Source organism: Macrobrachium nipponense, chromosome 15 (genome assembly GCF_015104395.2).
Source record: "Macrobrachium nipponense isolate FS-2020 chromosome 15, ASM1510439v2, whole genome shotgun sequence".
NCBI classification, from domain to species: Eukaryota; Metazoa; Arthropoda; class Malacostraca; order Decapoda; family Palaemonidae; genus Macrobrachium; species Macrobrachium nipponense.
The window spans coordinates 7553190-7576341 of NC_087208.1; the positions used below are offsets into that span (position 1 = coordinate 7553190).

Sequence of the window (23152 nt, forward strand, 5' to 3'; positions counted from 1 at the left end):
ATTATATATATCTGCCAGGTAAGTATGAACAAACTTTATTGTATCATGACAATAACATTTTGTTCATGAAACTTACCTGTCAGATATATATATAGCTGAATCCCACCTTCGGATGGTGGGAAGAGACAGAATAGGATTTTGTAGGAAACTTAAATTAAGTAGATGATGTACACCTTGGTTCCTCACCTGTTAGCAAAGTAGACTTTGTGATTACTGTCACTTAAGCCTGCTTCCGCTTAATCAGAGTTGCCAGCCAGGTGGAGACCTGTAGTGCTGGTGCGCTCTGGATGCTCTGTCAACGGGGACGTGACCTCAACGTGACAAGACCATCGAGCCATACATATGAGGGCTACGAAGCAACTGACCACCACCTGACCAACTAACCAAAGACCCCCTGAACACTAAACTAAGAGATGGGAGATCTTCACACAAGACTCACCACAAACCAAAAACACAACAATTAAAAACTAACCTAAACCTAACTAAGGGATAGGGAAAGAGCTACCTCCAGCCCCCAAGACTGTGTCTGCAGAAACGTATGGCCCAAGAGAATTACAGTCGTCATAAATCGTTCTCACATCCCTTAGGTAATGTGAGGCGAAGACAGAATTACTCCTCCAAAAGGTGCCATCAAGAATGTCCTTGATTGACATGTTCTTTTGGAAGGCAAGAGAGGTAGCGACAGCTCTAACTTCGTGAGCTTTCACTCGTAAGAGGCTCAAATCAGTCTTCTGGCAAGATGAATGAGCCTCTTTAATGACGTCCCTCAGAAAGAAAGCCACAGCATTCTTAGATAAAGGTAATTCTGGTCTCTTCACAGAGCACCAGAGATTACCTGAGGGACCTCTTACCTCTTTTGTTCTATGAACATAGAACTTGAGAGCCCTGACAGGGCACAGGGCTCTCTCTGGTTCTTGGCCCACCAGACTTGACATACCCTTGATCTCGAAACTTTTCGGCCAAGGGTTAGAAGGATTTTCATTCTTTGCCAAGAAAGTTGGGCTCAAAGAGCAGACAGCGTTGTCTCCTTTGAATCCCACTAGATGACTAAAAGCTTGGATTTCACTAACTCTCTTCGCCGTCGCCGGAGAAGTTAGGAAAAGCCTTCCTTGTCAAATTCCGAAGAGACGCTGTTTGAAGAGGTTCAAAAGGACTTGACATTAAGAACCTAAGAACTACGTCAAGGTTCCATGAAGGCGGTCTCGCTTGAGGAATCTTCGAAGTCTCAAAAGATTTCAAGAGATCATGAAGATCCTTGTTGTCAGAAAGGTCCAGGCCTCTGTGCCTAAAAACCGCTGACAACATGCTCTTATATCCCTTAATGGTAGGGACTGCTAATTTCTGCACATTCCTAAGAGCAGAAAATCGGCTATCTGGTTCACAGAGGTCGTGGAAGAGGAAACTCCCTCCTTTTTACACCATGCCCTGAAGGAAGCCCACTTCGATTGGTATACAGCTCTTGTAGATGCTCGTCTTGCATTTGCGATTGCTCTCGCAGCTGCTTTCGAAAAACCTCTCGCCCTGGCCAACTTTTCGATAGTCTGAATGCAGCCAGACCCAGAGCGGAGAGGTTTTGGTGATACCTTTCGAAGTGAGGCTGTTTGAGTAGATCTTTCCTCCAGGGCAACGTCCTTGGGAAGTCTACAAGGAAAGACATGACCTCTGTGAACCATTCTCTCGCTGGCCACATCGGGGCGATCAGGGTCAACCTCGTCCCTTCTGAAGCCGCAAACTTCCTCATGACTTCCCCATGATCTTGCATGGCAGGAAGGCATACAGGTCTAGGCCCGTCCAACTCCATAGCAATGCGTCCACAGCGATTGCTTCTGGATCTAGGACCGGGGAGCAATACAGAGGAAGCCTCTTCGTCCTCGACGTCGCGAATAAGTCGACCAGAGGACGTCCCCACAACTTCCAAAGATCTCGACACACGTCTTTGTGTAAGGTCCATTCCGTCGGTAGGATTTGGTCCTGACGACTGAGAAGGTCCGCCCTGACGTTTTGCACTCCTGCAATAAATCTTGTCAGGATCGTAACCTTCTTCCTCTTTGCCCACAGCAGAATCTCCTTCGCTAGGTGAAACAAAATCCTGGAGTGTGTTCCTCCCTGATTCTTCAAATACGCGAGGGCTGTGGTATTGTCCGAGTTGACTTGAACGATTTTGTTCGTCAATCTTCCTTCGAAGAACTGCAGAGACAGAAAGATCGCTGCTAGTTCTTTGACATTGATGTGCCAGGCTGCCTGTTCCCCTCTCCAGGAGCCTGACACTTCCTCCCCTCCTAGTGTTGCTCCCCAGCCCGCGATGGAAGCGTCTGAGAACAACACTAGGTCGGGGCTCAGAAGACTTAGGGACAAGCCCTCTTGTAGCTTCTGCGGATCGAACCACCATCTTAGATGGCTCTTTGTCGATTCTGAGATCCTCAAGATCGCATTGAGATCGTCCTTGGCCTTCCATTCGTCCGCAAGGAAAAACTGGAGAGGCCTGAGGTGCAGTCTTCCCAAGGAAACAAACCTTTCCAGCGAGGAAATGGTGCCCAGCAGACTCATCCATTCCCTCGCCGAGCAAGTTTCTTTCCCCAAGAAGGCTGAGATTTTCTCCAATCCTAGCCGCTGACGTTCCTGGGACGGAAACGCTCGAAAAGCCACTGAATCCATCTGAATCCCCAGATACACGATGGACTGTGTCGGGGTCAGATGCGACTTTTCGAGGTTGACAAGAAGTCCCAGGGACTTCGCTAAGGCTAACGTTAACTGCAGGTCCTTCAGACACTTTTCTCTCGACGACGCTCTGATAAGCCAGTCGTCGAGGTAAAGGGAAACTCTTATCCCTGAAGAGTGTAGCCACCTCGCCACATTCTTCATGACGACGGTGAACACCATCGGAGCCGTGGTCAGGCCGAAACAAAGGGCTCTGAACTGCCACACTTTGTTGCCTAAGACGAATCTTAGATACTTTCTTGAAAGAGGGTGGATCGGGATGTGAAAGTACGCGTCCTGCAGGTCTAAGGACACCATCCAGTCGCCCGGTCTCAAGGCTCCCAGAACAGAATGAGGCGTCTCCATCGTGAATTTGGTCTTTTCCACAAAAAGATTGAGCCTGCTTACATCTAGGACTGGATGCCAACCCGACGACTGCTTTGGTACTAGGAAAATCCTGTTGTAAAAACCTGGAGACCCCAGGTCCGCGACTTGTTCCACCGCTCTTTTCTCGATCATCTGTTGTAAAAGATCGAACAACACTTGTCTCTTTTCTCCCTGATATGATGGAGAAAGGTCTCTGGGAGTCGTGGAAAGAGGAGGAGGATCTAAAAAGGGGATCTTGTACCCCTGCTCCACGATCTTGAGGGACCAAGGGTCCGTATCTCTCTCTCCTCCATGCTCCCGCAAAGGACTTCAGTCTGGCTCCGACTGGTGTCTGAAGGACATGAGTTTCACTTGGATGGCTTGGGTTTGAAGGAAGCTCTTCCTCTTGCAAGCCCTCTCCCTCAAGGAGCTGCTCTAGGGGAGGGAGAGCCCCACGAAAGGGTTTAACCTTCTTCGGCGGTCGCACAAAAGACGAAGAAGTGGAAGGAACTGCCGGACGTCTCGAGGACTGGGCTAAGAGGTCCTGCGTTGCCTTTTCTTGTAAACTGCTTGGCCAGGTCCTTAACCAAAGTCTGGGGGAAGAGATGGCTCGTAAGAGGAGAAAAGAGCAGCTCCGCTTTCTGAGCTGGAGTAACAGATCTAGCTGTGAAGTTACACAGCAAAGCTCTCTTCTTCAGGAAGGCAGTCCCAAAATGAGAGACAAGCTCCTCTGAACCATCCCTGACGGCCTTGTCCATGCACGATAGCACGCTGGACAGCTCCCCCAAACTGAGAGACTCTGGGCCTCTAGATTGTAGATCTAGAACTCCCAAGCACCAGTCCAAGAACCCAAGCACCAGTCCAAGAAGTTGAAGACTTCAAGAGTCCGTAGCAGCCCCTTCAAATGATGGTCTGTCCTCCGTAGGGTCCAGGTCACTTTGGCAGTGGATAAGAGGGACCTCCTCTGAGAGTCCACCAAACTGGAGAAATCCCCTTGCGCTGAAGAAGGGATTCTCACACCCACGTCTCCTTTGGTCTCATACCAAATACCTCCTTTACCGCTGAGTCTAGAGGGAGGAAGGGCGAAAGTAGACTTGCCCTGATCCTTCCTTCGTTCCATCCAGTCTTGGAGTTTCTTGAATGCCCTCTTAGTGGAGAGCGAAGTCTTCATTTCGATAAACTCCAGGGTCTTACATGTCTTCGAAGATGAAAACTGCGAAGGAGGAGACTTGTCCCCGAAGGACGAGCGCAACAGCTGCACAAGAACTTTGTAGTCTGAGATTGAAGAGGCAGCAGAAGGTTCCTCTTCAACAGAGTCAGCAGGACTACTCAATTCTCCTTCTTCCCTAATCGGAAGAGGAGACCGCCCCTCCGGAGAGGGCGTACGTCTATCGGGTCTGGGCTTTATCAAGGACCCCCGTTGCTTAATAGCAGAAGCCTCATCTAGGCTGCCTTCCTTGCGGCGAACCTTACAGCTCGAAGGAGGCAGAGCGTCCTTACGGCGTTGAGCGTCCTTGACGACGACCGAGGCCACCTTACTCGCAAGAGAAGCGTCCTTACGCTTCTTAAACGATCGAGCAGACTTCGAAGAAAGCGTGTCTTTCCTAGCTTTAACAAGCTCCTTATAAGGAGACACATCACTACGAGCGTCCTGGAAAACGTCCTCTTCCTGCTCGGCGTCCGAAGCGTCCTGGAAAGCGTCCTGCTGAGCGTCCTAAAAAGCGTCCTCAGAGTACTCAAAAGCGTCCTGAGCGTCCTCTCAAGCGTCCTCTTGAGCGTCACGGCAAGCAGCCTGCCCATGACGTTGAGAGGGAACGAAAGCGTCCTGACGACCCGTTTTCTTAGCGGGCGAACGAGATCGGCGAATCGCCGAAGGAGACGCAATCGGCGAAAGAGACGAACGAGGAGAGGGAGAAGGAGACTGCTTCGTCCTCTTGACGGGCAGCCTAAGGTCCTTCCTCCGCTTAGGCTCGACTGCTGCTGGGCGAGTCCTCTGAGCCATAAGCGCTGACAACTGGTCCTGAAGGGACAAAAGAATGTTCTTCGTTGGAGAAGAACGAACAGAGGGGGCAGGGCTGATCCTGCGAGAAGACGAGGGGCGAGGGGACGCCTCCTTCCTTCTCACAGGTACAGCTACCTGCTTCTCAAGAGAGCGACTGTAGCGCAACTCAGCGTCCTCGCCGGATGAGATCCTACCTCTCTTCTGAGGCGGAAAAGCGTCATACGCATCCGGAGAAGAGCGCAAAGAAACTGGCGATACAGGACGTGAAGCGTCCTCAACACGAAACGTCCTTTTCAGCGGACGAGAGTCTCTCCGAGCACTCCACCCCTTGCGCGGGGAGGATGCTTGCGGAGGACGAAAAAGCAGTCCTTAAAGATACGCGCCTGTGCGCGCTCCTTGGCAGCCTGGGACTTTGCAACAAGGCCTGCCAAAGGGACGCCAGATCAGTGGGGAGCCCCCGTAACCCCTCCCTGATTTCCTGGGAGTCCGATAGCGGTCTAGGCCTAAAGGCATTATGGGGCCGATCTGACACCCCCTCCACAACACTAGGGGCACGATCACACACTTGCACAGAGCCAGTTTCCAAGGCTTTCACTTTGGTCTCCAGAGTACGCAGAGACTCCAAAATTAGAGAAAGGGCATTACCTTCTCCAGACACAGATTCAGGGCCCGAAGGCAACAACACAGATTTAGATGCAAAATCTACAGGTGTTATAGCAGGAGAAATATTAGTACCCTTACCTTTGGTAGAACCACTCTGGAGGAAGACCTGATCCTATCGCGTTCCAATTTACGCCGATAGGAATCATACACCTTCCATCCATCATCGGTCAATCCATCACATTCATTGCACCGATCATCCACCAAACAAACATGCCCCCTACAACTCATACATACTGTGTGGGGGTCTACCGATGATTTCGGTAGCCTCACCTTACAATCACTCCTCACACACACTCTGAAACTCACTGCACTTGATCCAGACATCACGTTTACAGAAAAGCCAATCCAAAGTCAAAAAACGGTCCACTATCGCGTATGCCAATCCAACAATCCAGAATCAATAACCAAAGTCAACATCAGATACTTAATTGCAAGTCAAATCCAAAAATCCTAGCGGAGGTCTGTAAACAGTAGTTTACCGACCGGCGACAGAAAAAATATGAATAGAAAATGGGAATGGTTCCTGATATCCGCCTCCCAGCGGCGGGAATGGGTACTACCACCTGGCCGCCCACTGCGTGTGCCGCGAGTTTTGAAATTCTGTCGGACGTCAGAAAATACAGCTATATATATATATCTGTCAGGTAAGTTTCATGAACAAAATACAAATTAGTTACAAATTTGGTATTTGTTCATATACGGAACAAACCTTCGGTCTTAACATTAGGATAGACTTACTTATTGGAGGGAGGTAAGTCTCTACAACTGACTGGGAGTTTGCCACCTTATCCATTTCCGAATATATAGGGAAATTCCAAGAGAATGGACAATGAACCTAGAACCAAAGATATAAGCGAATCTATTGGTTTCCCTCACTGGGTGTTGATACCATTCTATGGTTTACTCTTGTCCCTTGTAACTGGATCCACCCTCACCCCTCTCTTCCCTATTATCTAGAGGGGTGTGTTGCTACTGAAAAGTATATCATAACCTAAGATAGCTTCACAGTATGGCTGACCACCTCACCTGCATCTAGTCCGTTCCAGCATATGATGGTACCCTCCTTCATATTGCCCGTAGTTAAAGGAGTAGGAAGAAAGTAGTAAAGAAAAAAGACCAGTCATCCCATTCATTCTACTTTCATACCTTCATCTTAGACTAGACGCAAACTGACCCGCTAGGGGTACTGGATGAGCTATATCACTTGTTGGGCCGCCACCACTGGACCCAAGGAAAGTGTCCAAGGATCTATGGGCAACGTCTTTCAAATAAAATGAGGTGAAAGTTGTTTGGCGTTTCCACACACCAGCTTTCAGAATTCTCTCCACAGACATGTTCTTCTTAAATGCCAGAGAAGCACTCAAGCCCCTGATGTCATGAGCTCTAGCTCCCACCTGGCTATCTGACCCCCTGTCTTCTGTCATATAAGCATTTTTGATCGCCTCCCTTAGCCAAAACGATATTGTATTCCTGGACACTTCCTTCTTGTTCCGTCCTGTACTTACGAACAACCTCCGGGCCACCCGGCCTGAGGTGCGTTGTTCTTCTTAAGTACTCCCTTAGTGCCCTGACGGGGCACAGAAGCATCTCATCTTTGTCATTGTCTACAAAGTCTGCCAAGGAAGGTATGGCAAAGGAGTCGAATCTGCCGTCCACTATTGTTGGGTTTTGGGTCTTGGCCACGAATTCTGGAACAAACTCAAATACCATTGACCTCCAACCTCTCGAGTGCTTTATGAGATATGACAGGCCATGTAGCTCCCCCACCCTTTTGGTTGAAGCCAGGGCCAATAAGAAGACTGTCTTCGGGGTCAGGCTCCTATCCGTGGACTGCCTTAGTGGTTCGTAGGGGGGTTTTGTCAGACTATTCAGTACCATGGTCAGATCCCAATCTGGGGCTTTTAGTTCCTTTGGTGGACATGACTGTTCAAAGCTCCTCATCAGCATGGCCAACTCCCATGAAGACGAAATGTCCACCCCTTTCATTCGTAAGACTAAGGCTAGAGCAGCCCTGTACCCCTTCACTGCAGATACAGACATATGCTTTTCTGTTCTGAGATATATCAGAAAGTCTGCTAACTGCTGAATAGTGGTACCGAGTGGAGACAAGTTCCTTTACGACACCAATCACAGTATGCTGACCACTTTCCTTGGTATACTGTCGCAGATGATTTTCTGATATTTCCTGCCATCTGAGTTGCTGCTTTCCTGCAAAACCCTCTCGCTCGGAGGAGATACTTGACAGTCTCCACCCGTGAAGTAATAGGGACTTCACCGACTGGTGGTACCTCTCCATGTGCGGCTGACACAGTAGGTTGCTCCATGGGGGTAACTCTCTCGGCACATCTATTAGGAGTTCCAGTAGGTCTGGAAACCACTGCCTTCGGCCATAATGGGGCTACCAGGGTCATCTTGAGGTTCTGAGACCACATTACCCTGTTCAGAAGCTGACAGATTAGACAAAATGCAGGAAATGCGTACACGTCCAGATTGTCCCAAGGGTGTTGTAGCGCATCTTCTGCTACTGCCTCTGCGTCTGGGACTACCGAACAATACACTTCCAACTTTTTGTTGTACCTGGTTGCGAATAGGTCTATGATCGGTCCTTCCCACAACATGAGCATCCTGTCCACTACCTGTTGATGCAAGGACCACTCCGTTCTCAGAATCTAATCCCTGCGGCTCAACTTGTCGGCCACTATGTTTCTTTTTCCCGGAATATACCTGGCCCTGATGTCTACCAGGTTCTCTACAGCCCACTGATGAAGTTGAACTGTCATCACATGTAACTGCCGAGAAACTAGGCCTCCTTGTTTGTTTATATAAGCTACTACTGTGGTGTTGTCCGACATCAATACCACCAAGTGTCCCTTTACTCTCTCCCTGAATTCCTGTAGAGCTAGAAACGCTCCTTTTAACTCCAGCACGTTTATATGGAGTTCTCTGTCCTTGCAACTCTATTTTGCTGACACCATCAACTCCTCCATATGGGCTCCCCAGCCTTCTAGTGACACATCCGAGAACAGCAAGAGGTCCGGAGAGGATTGTTGAAGGGGGACACCCACTGTCAGATTGTCGTCGTTCACCCACCACAGCAAGTCTTTCCTCACTTCTGCCGACAAGGGAATTTGCTCGTACGGGTGATCTACTATTGGTGACCAAAACTCCTTCATCCTCCATTGTAGGGACTAAAGGTGTAGCCTTCCTTGTGGTACTAGTTTCTCCAGGGAGGTTAGGATTCCCAGTACCACCTGCCACTGTCTTGCTGGCTGTGTTTGTTTTCCCAGAAAGGCATTCACCACTTGTTTGCATTTCTCTATTCTTTGGTCTGTCAGGAATACTTTGGCTTCTGTTGTGTCTATAACCATTCCCAGATACTCCAAACGTTGACTTGGATCCAACTGCGACTTCTGATTTATCACAATACCTAGGCTGTGACAAAGCTGCAGGAGGGTCGCCCTGTCCCTGAGTAATTTCTTTCTGGACTTCGCTATCACCAGCCAATCGTCCAGATATCTTATTAGCCTGATCCCCTGAGCATGCGCCCACGTCGACACGAGAGTGAACACTCTTGTAAAAACTTGAGGAGACGTTGTCAATCCGAAGCACAGGACCTTGAATTCGAAAGCTTTCCCTGCAAGACTGAAGCGGAGAAATTTCCTTGAAGACTGATGGACTGGTATCTGAAAGTATGCGTCCTTCAGATCGACTGTCAGCATAAAGTCCCCGATCCTGACTGCTTGTAGAACCGTTTTTGGAGTTTCCATTTTGAAACTGGTTTTCCTTATAAACAGATTCAGAGTTGACAGGTCTATTACTGTCCTCCACTCCCCGTTGGCTTTGGGTACCAGGAAAATCCTGCTGTAGAAGCCTTTCGACGGACTGCATACTTGATCCACAGCTCCTTTTTCCATCAACTTCTTCACTTCGTCTTGCAGAATAATGCCCTTCTGAGATTCGTGAGCATAAGCGAAGTGGGGTAATGGCTGATCTGTCAGGGGCGGGGTTACCTCGAACGGGATCAAATACCCGATCCTGAGAACATCCACCACCCACTGCTCTGCCCCTAGTTCCTGCCACACCTTCCAGTGATTTGACAGGCAATCCCCCACTGGTGTTGCCGAGTGATGAGAGGCGCCCATCCTATCTTCTTGAGCCTCTCCCTCTTCCCCTACTCCCCCTCCCTCTGTTGTTTCTATTGTGAAAGGGCCGATGAGTTAACCTCTTTGGGGAAGAGGGTCTTGTGGCTCTATTAGGGATGTTATGTCTCACTGTCTTCTTCTGAGATATTTGCTGCTGTCTCCCCTCCAAAGGAGTAGCTTGACTGTTAGACGTTTTCCTAACTGCCTGCTGCACCAACCTATCGTTAGTGTCCATCCTTCTTCTATCTATCGCCTCTTCCAGTATGACCTCTGGCAACAGCAGTTGCGACTCCAAGATATCCCCATTCCTCATCGCTAACAGGGAATCCAAATCCACAGTGCGGCTTAGTCTAGCCAACGCTGCATCTCTCCTCATTAGCAGGATATTTGCCCAAACATTGTCAGGTACGCAATCGCCTTGGAACCTGACTGTAGTAATCTAATGAACAATGATTCATCCACTACCTTTCTTGTCACTTCCGAGGATGCAATCTTCGCCACTGCTGTTGACCAAAGATCTAACCAAGAAGCAGTCTGAAAGACAGAAGAAGCTGTTGCTTCTAACGTAGCAGCCTCTTGGTACGTCATTGAAGGGCACTCCATTTTAACCTGATCCAAGGTTAATCCAGGCCTTAATCTTACAACATTAGGGTTCACTTGTCTAGACAGCAAAGGGACCTTCGGTGTCGTATAATATTTCCTTTGCTTCATCATTGGAGGGGGAATAAATTTAAATGATCTATTAGATCTTAAGGAATTATCCCTTCCTGCAATCTTTGCGTTTAAGAGTTGTAAGACAGAATCCGCATGACACGAACAAGGCAATCCATACGACACCTTGGTATCACTTCTTAATCCAAATGCCATGTCAATTCCCGGAGGAAGCATACTGGCCGGTGTTCCTGTCTTCTCCGAAAGGTTATTGAATTGACGAATCAAATCAATCACCTCAGCATACGAGGCCAGAAACTCTTGGTTTTCTCCTTCCTCCGGCTCTAATGTACTGTTCTCCGTCACAAGGGATGTTGTCTCACCCCTATCTTCTGACAAACGGCCCGGAATTCCACGGCCGCCTGCCCCTACGGCCGCGGCCTCTTTGATCTTTGCTGGCCGCCGTTGGCTCGATCCCGAATAGTCAGCAGGGGAACGAGAACGCCTCACTCTTTCTCTGCTCACGGATCTAGAGCGAGAATCTCGTCTAGATCTCCAAGATGAAGGCTCCCTTGAAACAGATATAACTTCGTCTCTATTAGTATTGGTATCGTTTTCGAGCGTCGGAGAACTCGGCCTCGACCTTTCATCCAGACGGACACTGCCTTCCACGAACGTATCCGACAAGGTTGCCAACTCCCTATTTTTCGTACTTTTAATAGGAGCCTTATCATCCTTTGTACGTATTTTGAATGGCCTTACGGGCGAAACTGGGACCTGCATTCTATCCTCTGCTGCACCTTTCGCCGCCAACGTCGATTTTACCAGCGGTATCGTAGTCTTTGTAATCCGAACTGGCAACTCCGCATCGGCCGCTGGTCCGTCGGCCGTCGCCTCTCTCGCTTGTTCGGATTCTTGTGAACGGCTTCGTCTGCTAGCTTTGTGCTTACTAGCCACTGACTTCCCGACCTTCCTGCTGACTGGGATACGACAGTCCTGGTCTGAAGATGAAGAAGAATTCACTCTTCTCCTCTTAGCCCGAGGATCAGTCGCGAAATCCCAAATCCTCCAACGCTTGACTGGCGCTCGCCGTGACGTCATCGGACTTAGCGATGACGCCGAACTAGAGGAAGAAGATGAAGAAGGCGAATCACGCCTTTTCTTTTTGTCTCTCTTATCCATTCTCTTCTCTATATCCAGTAATTTCTGCATTACAGTTAGCATTGCTGAGTCAGAAGGCGTATTTGAGTCTGGGTGCAGCGAAATAGGCCGAAAAGCAGTCTGTGACATCATCGCGCCTGCCACATCGGTGTGTGACGTCACCCATCTCATAGGGAGACACTGTGCGGGTTCTGCTGGCAACCGCACGTTTGCTGCCAAACTACCTCCCATGTTCTGCATCGCTGTAAACATTGAATTTGATGGCGTAGCCGCGGCATTATTTCCCATAAATTCAGCGCTGCCGGACCCTGCTGGAACCGTGACGCCATATAATGCGCAAGTAAACCATCCAAGGTTGGTACGCCTGGTAGGCCTAGCGCTGACCACGTACCGTCCAACTTATGCGCTTCGGGAGCCGGCGTCTGGAACAAAGATGGCAATGCTCCCCCTCTACCTGCTGGGAACAAAGGAGCGTGCATATTATTCATAAAATTACCCAAGACCCCTCCTGACGTTTCCGATACTGAATCGCTAGGAGAAACCGAAGGGGTATGGGACAAATCAAAAGCAGGTGGAGAAACATATGGAGCAGCCTTGTTTATTGCCAATACAAAAGAAGCCGGTAAGGTTTGGTCATCCAAAGATGGCGTCACCATCTTCCTTTTGTATTGGCCTTTGTCATAGAACTTTTTCCACTGTTCCACCGACCAACCGCGACAAACAGAAATGGATTAGTAATCGTACATACGTTTTCCCTGCACCTACTACACGTTGGATGAGGATCCGTCGACACCGAAGTTAGAAACCTAGAACATGGAAAGCCACTGACTCCTGGGCATTTCCTTTGTCTCCTCTTCGAAACGGCAGACGATCCCGATGTTGAGGCAAAAATCTCCATCATACCACTTATACACTCTTACCGATCACACTCACACTGAGCACACTCGGAGAAAGAAAAAGTAATAAGAAATGAAAAATGAAATGGATAAAAAACGGGCAAACTGAAAACCGGCTTTAAATCAGATAGACAGTAAACACATCTTATCTTAAAGGCGGTAGGAAAATAACTGGTGGGTCACTGGTCGCCGTGGGCATTCTGGGTATACATGCCCCGTGACCTGGTATAGATGCCAATAGTCCCTGGATCTCACAAGTGTAATTTTAATTTCCAGCTTGGCGCTAGTAAATCCTAATGTTAAGACCGAAGGTTTGTTCCGTATATGAACAAATGAGTGATTTCAGATTGCTCGCCATCCCATGAATTCGAGTAAGCACTATGTACCTAAGTTGTTAGAAGGCTTTAATGGTAGCCATAATATAAGCCAGACTGTATCTAGTAATAAAGGGAATAAATACTAAATAGTTATACTTGATGTTATTTCTCAATGAAATTTGTGCCTTTGAAATTGTTTATAAATCCATATTATATGACCTTTCAACTTTTGAACCTTTAACAAAAATGATTTTAGTAACAAGAATGATTTTAGTAACAAGAATGATTTTAGTAACAATATATATTCTCCTAAATAACAGTAATATGGAGGTAACAGGCATCAGTACCGGTATCGATATAGGCTTTAAAAGCTGGTACATATTGGTATCGGTATCGGCCAAAAATTTGCTATTGGGGCATCCCTAGTTTTGGTTTACCTTCAATTACTTCTAATGACTAGGAATAAAAAAAAAATTAGGCTGAAAGGAAATGTAATACAAATACACTACACTGGCGCCTCAACTTATCTGGTTTCATGTCGTCAAGTCTGGCAAAAGATGTTTATGGGGTTTTTTCTTTTTTTTATTTACATTTATGCATTGACTTTTGTGTATTTTACATACCTTATAAGTAAATCAAGCAAGTAGGTAGAACTTTAAACCAAACCATGAAATGGCAGTTACAATAAGCTAATACATATTTACTTTATCTGGAATTGCTGTACACTAAAAGCTTAGTGAATTGCTCTAAGGTACTGTACTGCATTATGTTGGCTATATGCAGTCTTTGATACTTCATGAAATTCATTACTACTTAATGAGAAGGGCAGACATCCCAAAGCCATCCTTTAAGTTAAGGTACCACTATTTAAAAAATTAATCTACAATCCATACCTGAACTAACTGATCATTAGACTGGGCATGAGTGATAAGGATATTGATCATGTCTCCAAATTTAACTCTGTCTGGTGCCTTCTTTATGCTTATTAAAAATTCTCCCACAACAGCCTCACACCTGGAAATAAAACATAACTTACAAAGGAAACAAACCTTATTATCAATAGATTTACTTCACACCTGTAAGTGAAATCTTTTTTAAACTAACATTTTAGCTTTTTTGTTAAGGTACAAAGATTATGATTCAAAGTCAAACTTAAATTGAGTATATTATTTGTTTAAATACAAAAGGGGATTTGATTATAAAGTAAATTAAAGAAACATTAAAATACAAGTTTCAACATATGGTAACCTCTTATTATTAACTTCAAATTTGGCAAGGGCTTCTAAAATTTGGGACACTATGTGACTAATACTGAAATAAACAATACAGAAGATTGGTATTACTATGCTCTTATTCTATTATTTCCATCTCAATTTATTATGTATTGAACCTGTCAATTCATTTAGTTTTAGCAATATATCTAATAAAAACTGCAATGCATGAGTAATGAATATAAGAATACAAAAGAAAAAAGAAAAAAAAGTTTCTTACCTACTGCTGTCAAAGAAAAAACTATCAATAAATGGGTTACAGACATTACACCACTGGGTAGGTTATCTAAATCCCCACTTGCCTCTGATGAACATTATTTCTCAGAATTGTTTAAAATACCGACCCTGATAGTATACCAAATGAAAGTAGTAGTACTGATAATTTTTGGTGAGAAGACTCCAGGTTCTTACATCTTTTTGACTTCTGCCTTTGGTGCTTCCAGTATGAAGAACAAGCCATCTAAAATCTCAGAGAGAAAGGAAAGTGTGTCTACATCTGGAACTGTGTGGAGAACAGACACCCATGACACAACCAGTGTTTGTGCCCAATGACTGTTGCAGTAGAGCTTTTCACGTAAAACTGGAATAAAGCCAACCAAATCAAAGGAAGCGCTTTCTGTCACAATATCCTGTAAAAGACCAAAAACCAATGCTTATGAATGTACATTGTAACAACTCTACATGAATGCATAGGTTACACGCATATGAATTATCGCACGGTACAATCACAATTCTATCCGAGATCTACAAAAACTTGAAAAAAAAGCAAAGAGGGTTAAAGTTTAACTAATGAGACAGTAAACAAACATATGATTTAGGCTGCATGTCCTATACATAAAATCTACTGATAAGTGACAAATAAATCATCCAAAATTAATACAACTGCAGTGAGTCACAATGCAGTAGTATTATAAGTATACATTACCATGGGTCAGCAACTGTTAAAAAAAAATCAGTCCACAGATGAACATTACCCTTTGAAGGATGAATAATTATATTTATCATTGCTCACAGGAAAGAATGCCAAACCAATACCATATCTACAGACAAAAATTTGTATGTCTAAAAACCACAATGTATGTACTACACAAGGAACAATGGTGCCATATTCAATTGGTTGAAAACTTTCTCTTGCTGCCAAAAGATATGTAGCTTTGTGTATCAAACTTCCACTGCTGCTTCTCAGCTTACTCTCCTGTTGAGTCACTTCTTTAAATAAATCTCTTCCAGGCATTTTTATCTTGATCAGCTCATTTTATAATGATTTTGGCATCTATTTTACAGAACAATGGCCTTCCTGACTCCAACCAGGCTTAACAATATGAGTATGTAGCACAGACTAATAAACACAAAAGGTCACTGAACAATTCATCTGTAGTATGGTGTGTTAAATGGCACTCTCTAATCATCATACAATAAACCTATTACAGACACAAATCAACCAATAATAAGAAGACTAACTGTGACCTTTAACACATAAAGATGCTGTAATGTGGTGACCAAGTACATTATGCTGTCTCATGTACAGAGGTGGCAAAACACTCATTAAGACATCCTGAATGATGATGCCAGATGATATCACAAGTTAATAAAAGATAGGGTACCCAGGGATAATAGCATTAACTGTCCCAAAGGAATGTGGAGAGTAAGATTATAAGTATGAATCCTTTTGCCTTTATCCAGACCAAGTCAAGTCTCCCACAAAGTCCTTCCCCTTTCATCAGTAAGAATCATCTTGTAAGTTTCATGTTCCATTTTCCCATTATGATGGCGTGTTTGCCAGAAAATGATAAAACAACCCTATTCCTGTTTAGAGACTAGTTAGACTGCATTATCTCTCACCTGACTGGACCCATCTCTAAATTTTCAATCATGCTCATTTCCTTTGGTCGAGTACTGACATATGATGGTTGCCTGATTTTTGGACATGCCAATTACAGAACATACCCACCTATTTTAGTTGTTTTGATACAAGCAACTTTGTCTTTAATGGTTATATTCACCTCCTTATGGCCTATGATCCTTTTTAGTCCAGTAATGGCCTGCTGGTCAGTCTTAATCTGGACTCTGAAATTTAGCTATATCTCCCCGCCGATTAGGCGAGTCTGCATTAAAAAAAAAAAAAAAAAAAAAAAAAAAAAAAAAAAAAAAAAAATCGAATGGCTGCCCGGATAACTGTCTAGTTTGCCTGTTCTCCACCAGGTGTGTTTCGAATGTTTTAGCTCTTGTCAAAATTCTCCTTGACAGCCCACTAAGTTGTGGGGAGGCTGGGTGGGTCTACTTTAACAGTAGGTAAGTATCCAAATAATAAATTTTATTATGAAAATTTATATTATTTGAGGTGAATCTTACCTATTGTTAAATTTAGCTGATTCCCACATTAAGAAGATGATGGTGAGTAGTGCACCTAGAAAAAATTCCTCTCAGCCATTCGAGCTAAAGGTTTCTTATACGAAACCCAAAACATTCTCACCTGATCTAGAATCCTTGGTGGATTTTACTACCACCAGAAGTTGGATTCCATTCAGGGAGCAAGGTTATCATACGTCAGGGAGCAAGGCTATCATACGTATGCAGCAAAGAGCAGCCATGAGGAGAAAACTGCTTCAATTCAGCCAGCATGAAACGCAAGCAGTATGAGGGACCCCTGTGCCTGGGTCCAAAAGCCCTATAAAATGACAGTCACTTAAAATGAATACCTTTACAATATAAAGGTACACTCCTATACAAAATTTGTACCTTCACGCTCCCCACAATATTAAAACCCGGGATTTAAACAAAAGAGCCTAAAGAATTGTTCTTTTTTCAGTTCAGGAAAAGACTACCCACTACTAGTAGCGGATTAAGGGCTTTACTGTTTTCAAACACAATTCTGTATACTTAAGGTAGTGATCGGGCAAAAACTGAATTGTACCTCTACTGTGACACATCAATCCTATTCTGGAGCAACAAATTGACTTAACACTAAATGAAGTTGCAACTGCTGCTCACATTATGAATGTTTAACTTCAATAAGGTACAGGATATGGAGCTAGTTCTCATGCACTAGCCTATCCATTATGTCACAGAGGACCTTGTGTTCCTTGACAAAGTTTCTAAAAATCACAACACCAATGGTTAACTTTGCCTCTTCCAGGCTTAACCTTCACAAATACATTCTAGGTTTTCTAAAACCACAAAACAAAAAGTTAACTTTGCCTTCAAGCTTACCCATTGGCAAAGACAGCTAGGTTTTTTAAAACCACAAAACAAAAGGTTGATTTTTGCCTCTTCCAGGCTAACGTTTGACCACAACATCTTTTTCTTAAAACCACAAAACCAAAGGTTAACTTTGCCTCTTCCAGCATTTACCTTTGACAAAGATGTTCAAGGTTTCTAAAAGGATGATAAAAATGTTCTAGGTTTAACCTTTAAATTTAAATGCTCAACAGGATAGAGAAGTTTCATCTTTTTCCCCCCCAAAGGGGTTACATTGTAATTCTTACAGGGAACTGTAAAGCATAGCCTTAACATCACCCTCAGCTCTAAGGCAGAAAGCTAAAATAGCATTCCCTTTACACCAGCTTAAAGAAGGGTGCTGACAATAAATTTACTGATTAACCACTGCTAAATAAAAGGTTTTACAGTAAATTCAGATAAAGTTTAGACCCGCATCTAAACTCCAGAGAGAGACTGATATAGAGATGAAGGGCCTTCAATCTCAACACCTTACAGTGCTGATCCTCAGCAAGATCTAAAAGTACTTGATGCAATACTGAGGAAAGCATGTATGGAACGATAACTCTGGAAGTAGACAGTGAAAAGTCTTATCTCCTCTAAACAGAAAACATTGACGTTTACAAGGTTCCAGGTGCTGAAAAATCCTCCAGAATGGTACCCTCAGCCACACACAGACCACTGCTTCTGACCCCAGGCCATGGCAGTTTTAAATTAAGGACAGATCCTATGATAACTTGAAAACCTTATTATTGGGAGGGGACATTCTAACATCTCCAAGCAGTTAAGGAGATGCCTACATCAATGGAACTGTATGGAATTGTGTAGTAGAGTTGAGTCTTCTCAACGGAAGAATGAGACATCTACGAAAAGCATTGGAAATTCTGAACCTTTTTGCCCTGAGGCTACAAGGGCTCTACAGGAGACTAAGCAATTCTTGAACTTGAAATTGCTCAATAGAATTCAGAGTAGATACAAGGAGCAGGCCTATGAGTCTGAATTAGGCAAAATTTAAGGAAACATCCACTGCTCAAGCCTGACGGTCAACAAAGTAGTAGTAATCATTTGGATGTCCCTGTTCATCTACATGCTAGGAAGCTAAATGAGTGTTCCTTAAATCCACACCAAGTGCCAAACTTATGGATGTAAAGGCCCTTGTAGGGAGTTGTTCTTCCTGAATCCCCAATTGCTAAAACACTGTCCTTCCACAGAATGGATGATCAAACCAATATGTTGTTTCATTTCACTCAAAGCAGCAAACGTCCCACAAAGACTTTGTTTCTGACTGGGAATAAACCTGCTAAGCATCCTGATGTCTTTCCACTGCCCTGACATCTAAAAAGTTTTACCAGGTGTACTGTTGACCATTCTATGTTGCATAAAAGTGTAATGACACTAGTTAAACTCTGTGTTGCATGACAGAGGGAAAAGACCAAAACTTGGACTTAGGTTTAAGAACCAAGTGGACAATTCCTGGTTAAAATGTCCCTCCTACAGTCCTGGAGCCAAAGTTGGTTCTGGATTACTTACAAAATTTAATGAACGTTATTTGTAAGTCGTAATTCTTATGCTTAAACTGTACATTAATTGAGCATGATTATCTGAAAATACCCTGTGAGGCCATGTTTCCTAATGAGGAAAAACCCTTACCATATACGAAGTTTCTTTCAGGTCTAAAATCTTCAAGCAGCACATGCCTATTCATCTTGACCGACAAGCATGCATAATTAAATATCATCCCCACATCACTAGATAGGAATGGGGATATAAAGAATTAACAATACTATAATGCATAGACATTGGGCCAGAAGAAGCAATGGGTCCTTGGCCTTTGGAATACTGTTGACAAGAGTTGGCTAACTTGAATCACTGATTCAGTATAAGTGTCTTGCTCCTAAAGTCGACACAATCTACCAAGGGGCAACAAGTCCCTGACATAATTTAAAGAGGGCTGCACACTGACCCAAACAAAGTGCACAGAACGGCAATACCTTCTAGTAAAAACCTCTTGAAGGAACTTGCATGACTGTGGATGTATGGTAGGTGGAATACATTCTGCATGTGTACCACAAGTCTGACCATTCTTTGGAATGGCACTAAAACCATGCTAGAAATTCAACAAATGTATGTGCAAACACTTACTGTTATTCTATCTCCAAACGTCCAAGAATACCTCCAATTACTTATGGGTGTCTTCCTAAGAATTACCCTTGGATCATCATTCCCTCTATATACAATCTCCTACAAAAAGAGACTTATGAGAGATTTCTGCTGAAGACAAGGGAAGCTATAAGAAAGAGATTAAACCAGTGGAGGACAGCCAAAAAGAATCACAACTGGCCTTCATCGTCTCCACCATATAACATACTGGTCCCAGGTCTCTCCATGCATGTTAGGAGGTTGCAACTGATAGTTGATAGTTAACAAGTGAATTGCTCACTTGGCGAGCAGTTGTTGTGTCTGTTGGGTCGGTCGCGGGCTCATCTGTATTTTTGAGTCAGTCTGAGATCAGAGCTTGTGATGGTCAGATATAGTCGGCAGCAGTCTTGGAAGAGTTTCTTGATGCAGTTGTATTGTGTGTTATTGATTTGTTGTTGTAGTGCTTGTATTGAAGTTGTGGTTGTATAGTTGGAAGGTTGTTGAGCTTGTGAGTTTGTGTTGTGTTGTGTTGTGTGTGAGTTGTTGGGGGGTGTTGTTGGTGAGCTGTTGTGATTTCTTGATGTTGTTTGTGGGTGGTTGTATATGGACTTGTAGTGTTGTATTGATGTTGTTGGTGTTTGTCTGTACAGTGATTTGTTGTGTTGAGTTATTGTGTGGTTGTAGTACCTGGTTGTTTGTTTTGTGCTGTGATTCTCGGTGTTTGTTGTGTCTCAATGCCCTTATTTAGCGGACAGCTCAGCTTCTCTCCCTGAAGTCGGTCATTGATGGTGGGTACAAAGTGTGAATATTTTGTTTATGTCTGTAGGTGAACCAATTGTCCTGTTGCATCAACATAACGTTAAGGGGAAAGTGTGGCTGTGGGAACTTTTGAGAGCCGGTAAGATTAACGTAACTGTGGGGAGATTTGCATGGTTTTTGTTTAGCGTTGATTCCGCCACAACCTTCATCTAGGAGTGCCACTGGGATATACCGCCACCTCCAATGACAGACACACAACACTAAGATCCATAACTCATGAAGTCAGTGCAAGTGCACTTTATGGACTCATTTTCAATGGTTGACTGTTGAAACCTGCAGACAACAGGTTTGACTGAGTAACTAACCAGGACTCTATTGGATTTCAGTATGTCTCCTCCCTGGTGTATGAGTCTGACAGGGACTGGGTTTAGGATTCCCCTGAGTTGGATACTTATTGTGACTTCTGCTCAGTGGTCATTAATTAAAATTAACTGAGGCGCAACTACCTGGGGGCAAACCCCTTCGACTCCAACAGACTCCAGTATACCTCCTCCCTGTGCATGGGAGTATGATGAGACTGGGTTGAGGAGTCCGAGGAGCGGGATAGTCATCTCTGTCACTACACATCTGTAACATGCCTTTCCAAAGACTATCTGTCAATAACCTGGGACAAGCAACAGGTTTGACTACGGGGGCAACTACTTGCGTAGCCCCCAACTTCCCTTGGACTTCCAGTTTGCCTCCTCCCAAGTGCTGGGGAGTGACAGGGACCTTCGGTCAAGGAGAATTAACATGAATAGCCACCTCCACTGCACAATACTATCACAGGGTTAACATTGCTAACCCCGACACAAACTGGCAATGGTAGGGAAGGAAGTGAGAGAGCCAGGTGCAGTGGCAAGTGGATAAAAATAAAGGGCTAGTAACAGGAGAGGAAAAAGCACAAAATATCTGAGAAGTGTGTTATCTGGCGGCTCGGTACTCGTATATCACAAGAAAACAACTCGAGCACCTGTTCGCTCAGGCACCACTAGCCGCTGTCTTGGTTGCCCCTGGGCACTGGCTTGGCTCCCATGTGTGTTTGGCACCAATGGAAACTGGATTCTATAGCGGCTCAGTCCCAACTAGGCGCTCAGATACATATATGATAAATGCATGACCTAATCATGAGCCAAGCAAAAGGATCAACCAGTATAGTTGGCACCAGACGAGCTAAAAACTTTGGTGCCAGAAGTACGATGTCATCGGTCTAGCTACATATTATCAATCTATGCTCAGTGTAGGCACCGTAAAGCAACATTTACTTTATTCCCTTAGATTGGTTTTAAGCACAGCCCTCCATAGGGATGTTCCCTGTGTGGTAGGCCCTTGTACGTTTTCAATGAAAACTGCTTATAATTCTTATTTTTACTAGGATCTTGGCTAGCTCATCCTCTGAAAGCCCATCATAACTACAATTCTCTCCTGCTACATTATAAACTTTCACTTAAACTATTCTGGAAAGGAAAGAGTGACAAGCATTTAAATTGACTGCAATTTCACTGCAATAGTGAACACGCTATTACCGAAAGTCTTGAAAAAACTTAAATCAGGACTTTATAAATAACAATAAATACTAACTGTGCAAGGAGCACCTTGTGGAATTAAAATTAAATAACAAAATCGTTCAGGTAATGTATGCAAGTTTTACATTATTACGCTACCCTATCAAGATGGTAACTAATGCAATGTTTATTACGCTAATTGACTATCAACCGAGTAGCATTTTATGTTAATACATTACTCATTGTAAGGAGGAATTAATCAAAAGATTGTAAGATTGCTGCTGAAACAGTAATATCAAACAATATCAAGTCAGCAAAAAACGTAAACACTGGTTTGATGAACCAACATTTACATTATAGTCCAACACTCGGCAAAGAGTAGTTAATATATTAAATGAAATTTCGCTGTGAAAGTCAACTATTGATGTACAGTGGACCCCCCTTATTCTCGGGGGTTGCATTCTAGATCCCCGCAAATACTTAACCCATATAACAATGCTAAGATCTGCCTATTTTGTTAGATCAAACTCAGGAAAAACCCACTAAAAATACTTATACGTACCTGGTTTTTTTAATAGTTTTATTACAAAAAGTGCATTCAGTCATGAATCTGATACAAAAATACAGTAATTTGTGGCTATTTCTCATAGAAAAACACAGCGAATGAGCAAATCTCCTGCGAATAATGGGTAGATATGGTCCATAGAGAAATCCGCGAATAGGCGAGTCCAATCTCGAGAACACGAATACGGGGGTCCACTGTAACACTCCAGTAAAAAACAACAAAACAAGGGAAAACTCATCCTGAAGCTTTCAGATGAAGCTACTCGACTTTTAGTTTGGATACCAAGTCCAGTAAATAACCAGCGAACGATGAACAACTGCTGCCGACACCAGATGTTATCACCAAGGGTTGCAGAAACAGAATGAACTAGTCTGAACTTGTGAAGCCTTTACTCATCAGATCTAATAACAAACACACTACACCCTTCAACAAAACTAGGCACAAAGTCTAAAAACTCTATGTCTTGGAACAAACCTTCATAATCCTGTCAAGCATCTCTGATCCATTCTTAACATTTTGGTCTGCATCCATAGCCAGTCGAACAAGTATTGTGAATATGTCATTAAACTGGGTCAATACTGTTCCTCTTGAGACTCTCACTACATTGTAGAGAGACTCAGTTGCATAGTACCTTACATTTGGATTGCTATCAGAAAAGCAGGCCAATATTGGATTGACAAGTTTCTGTATATATGGTCCAATTCCCTGAAAAAAAAAAAGGTGACATTTATTGTCATTACCTATGTACAACAGTAACAATGAA

At 44.1% G+C, this 23152-nt stretch overlaps 1 protein-coding gene across 2 annotated transcripts in view; it reads right to left on the reverse strand.

Annotated features, from left to right (window-relative positions):
- Positions 1 to 23152, reverse strand: part of LOC135226986 (protein VAC14 homolog) — a 179637-nt gene that overhangs the window by 125235 nt on the left and 31250 nt on the right. For both annotated transcript variants that reach the window (XM_064266699.1, XM_064266698.1), the window contains exons 3-5: positions 22864 to 23094; positions 14578 to 14795; positions 13789 to 13909 (exon numbers count right to left, since the gene is read on the reverse strand). In XM_064266699.1, coding sequence (XP_064122769.1) covers positions 13789 to 13909; positions 14578 to 14795; positions 22864 to 23094 — 570 coding nt within the window. The remainder of the gene's footprint in view (positions 1 to 13788; positions 13910 to 14577; positions 14796 to 22863; positions 23095 to 23152) is intronic.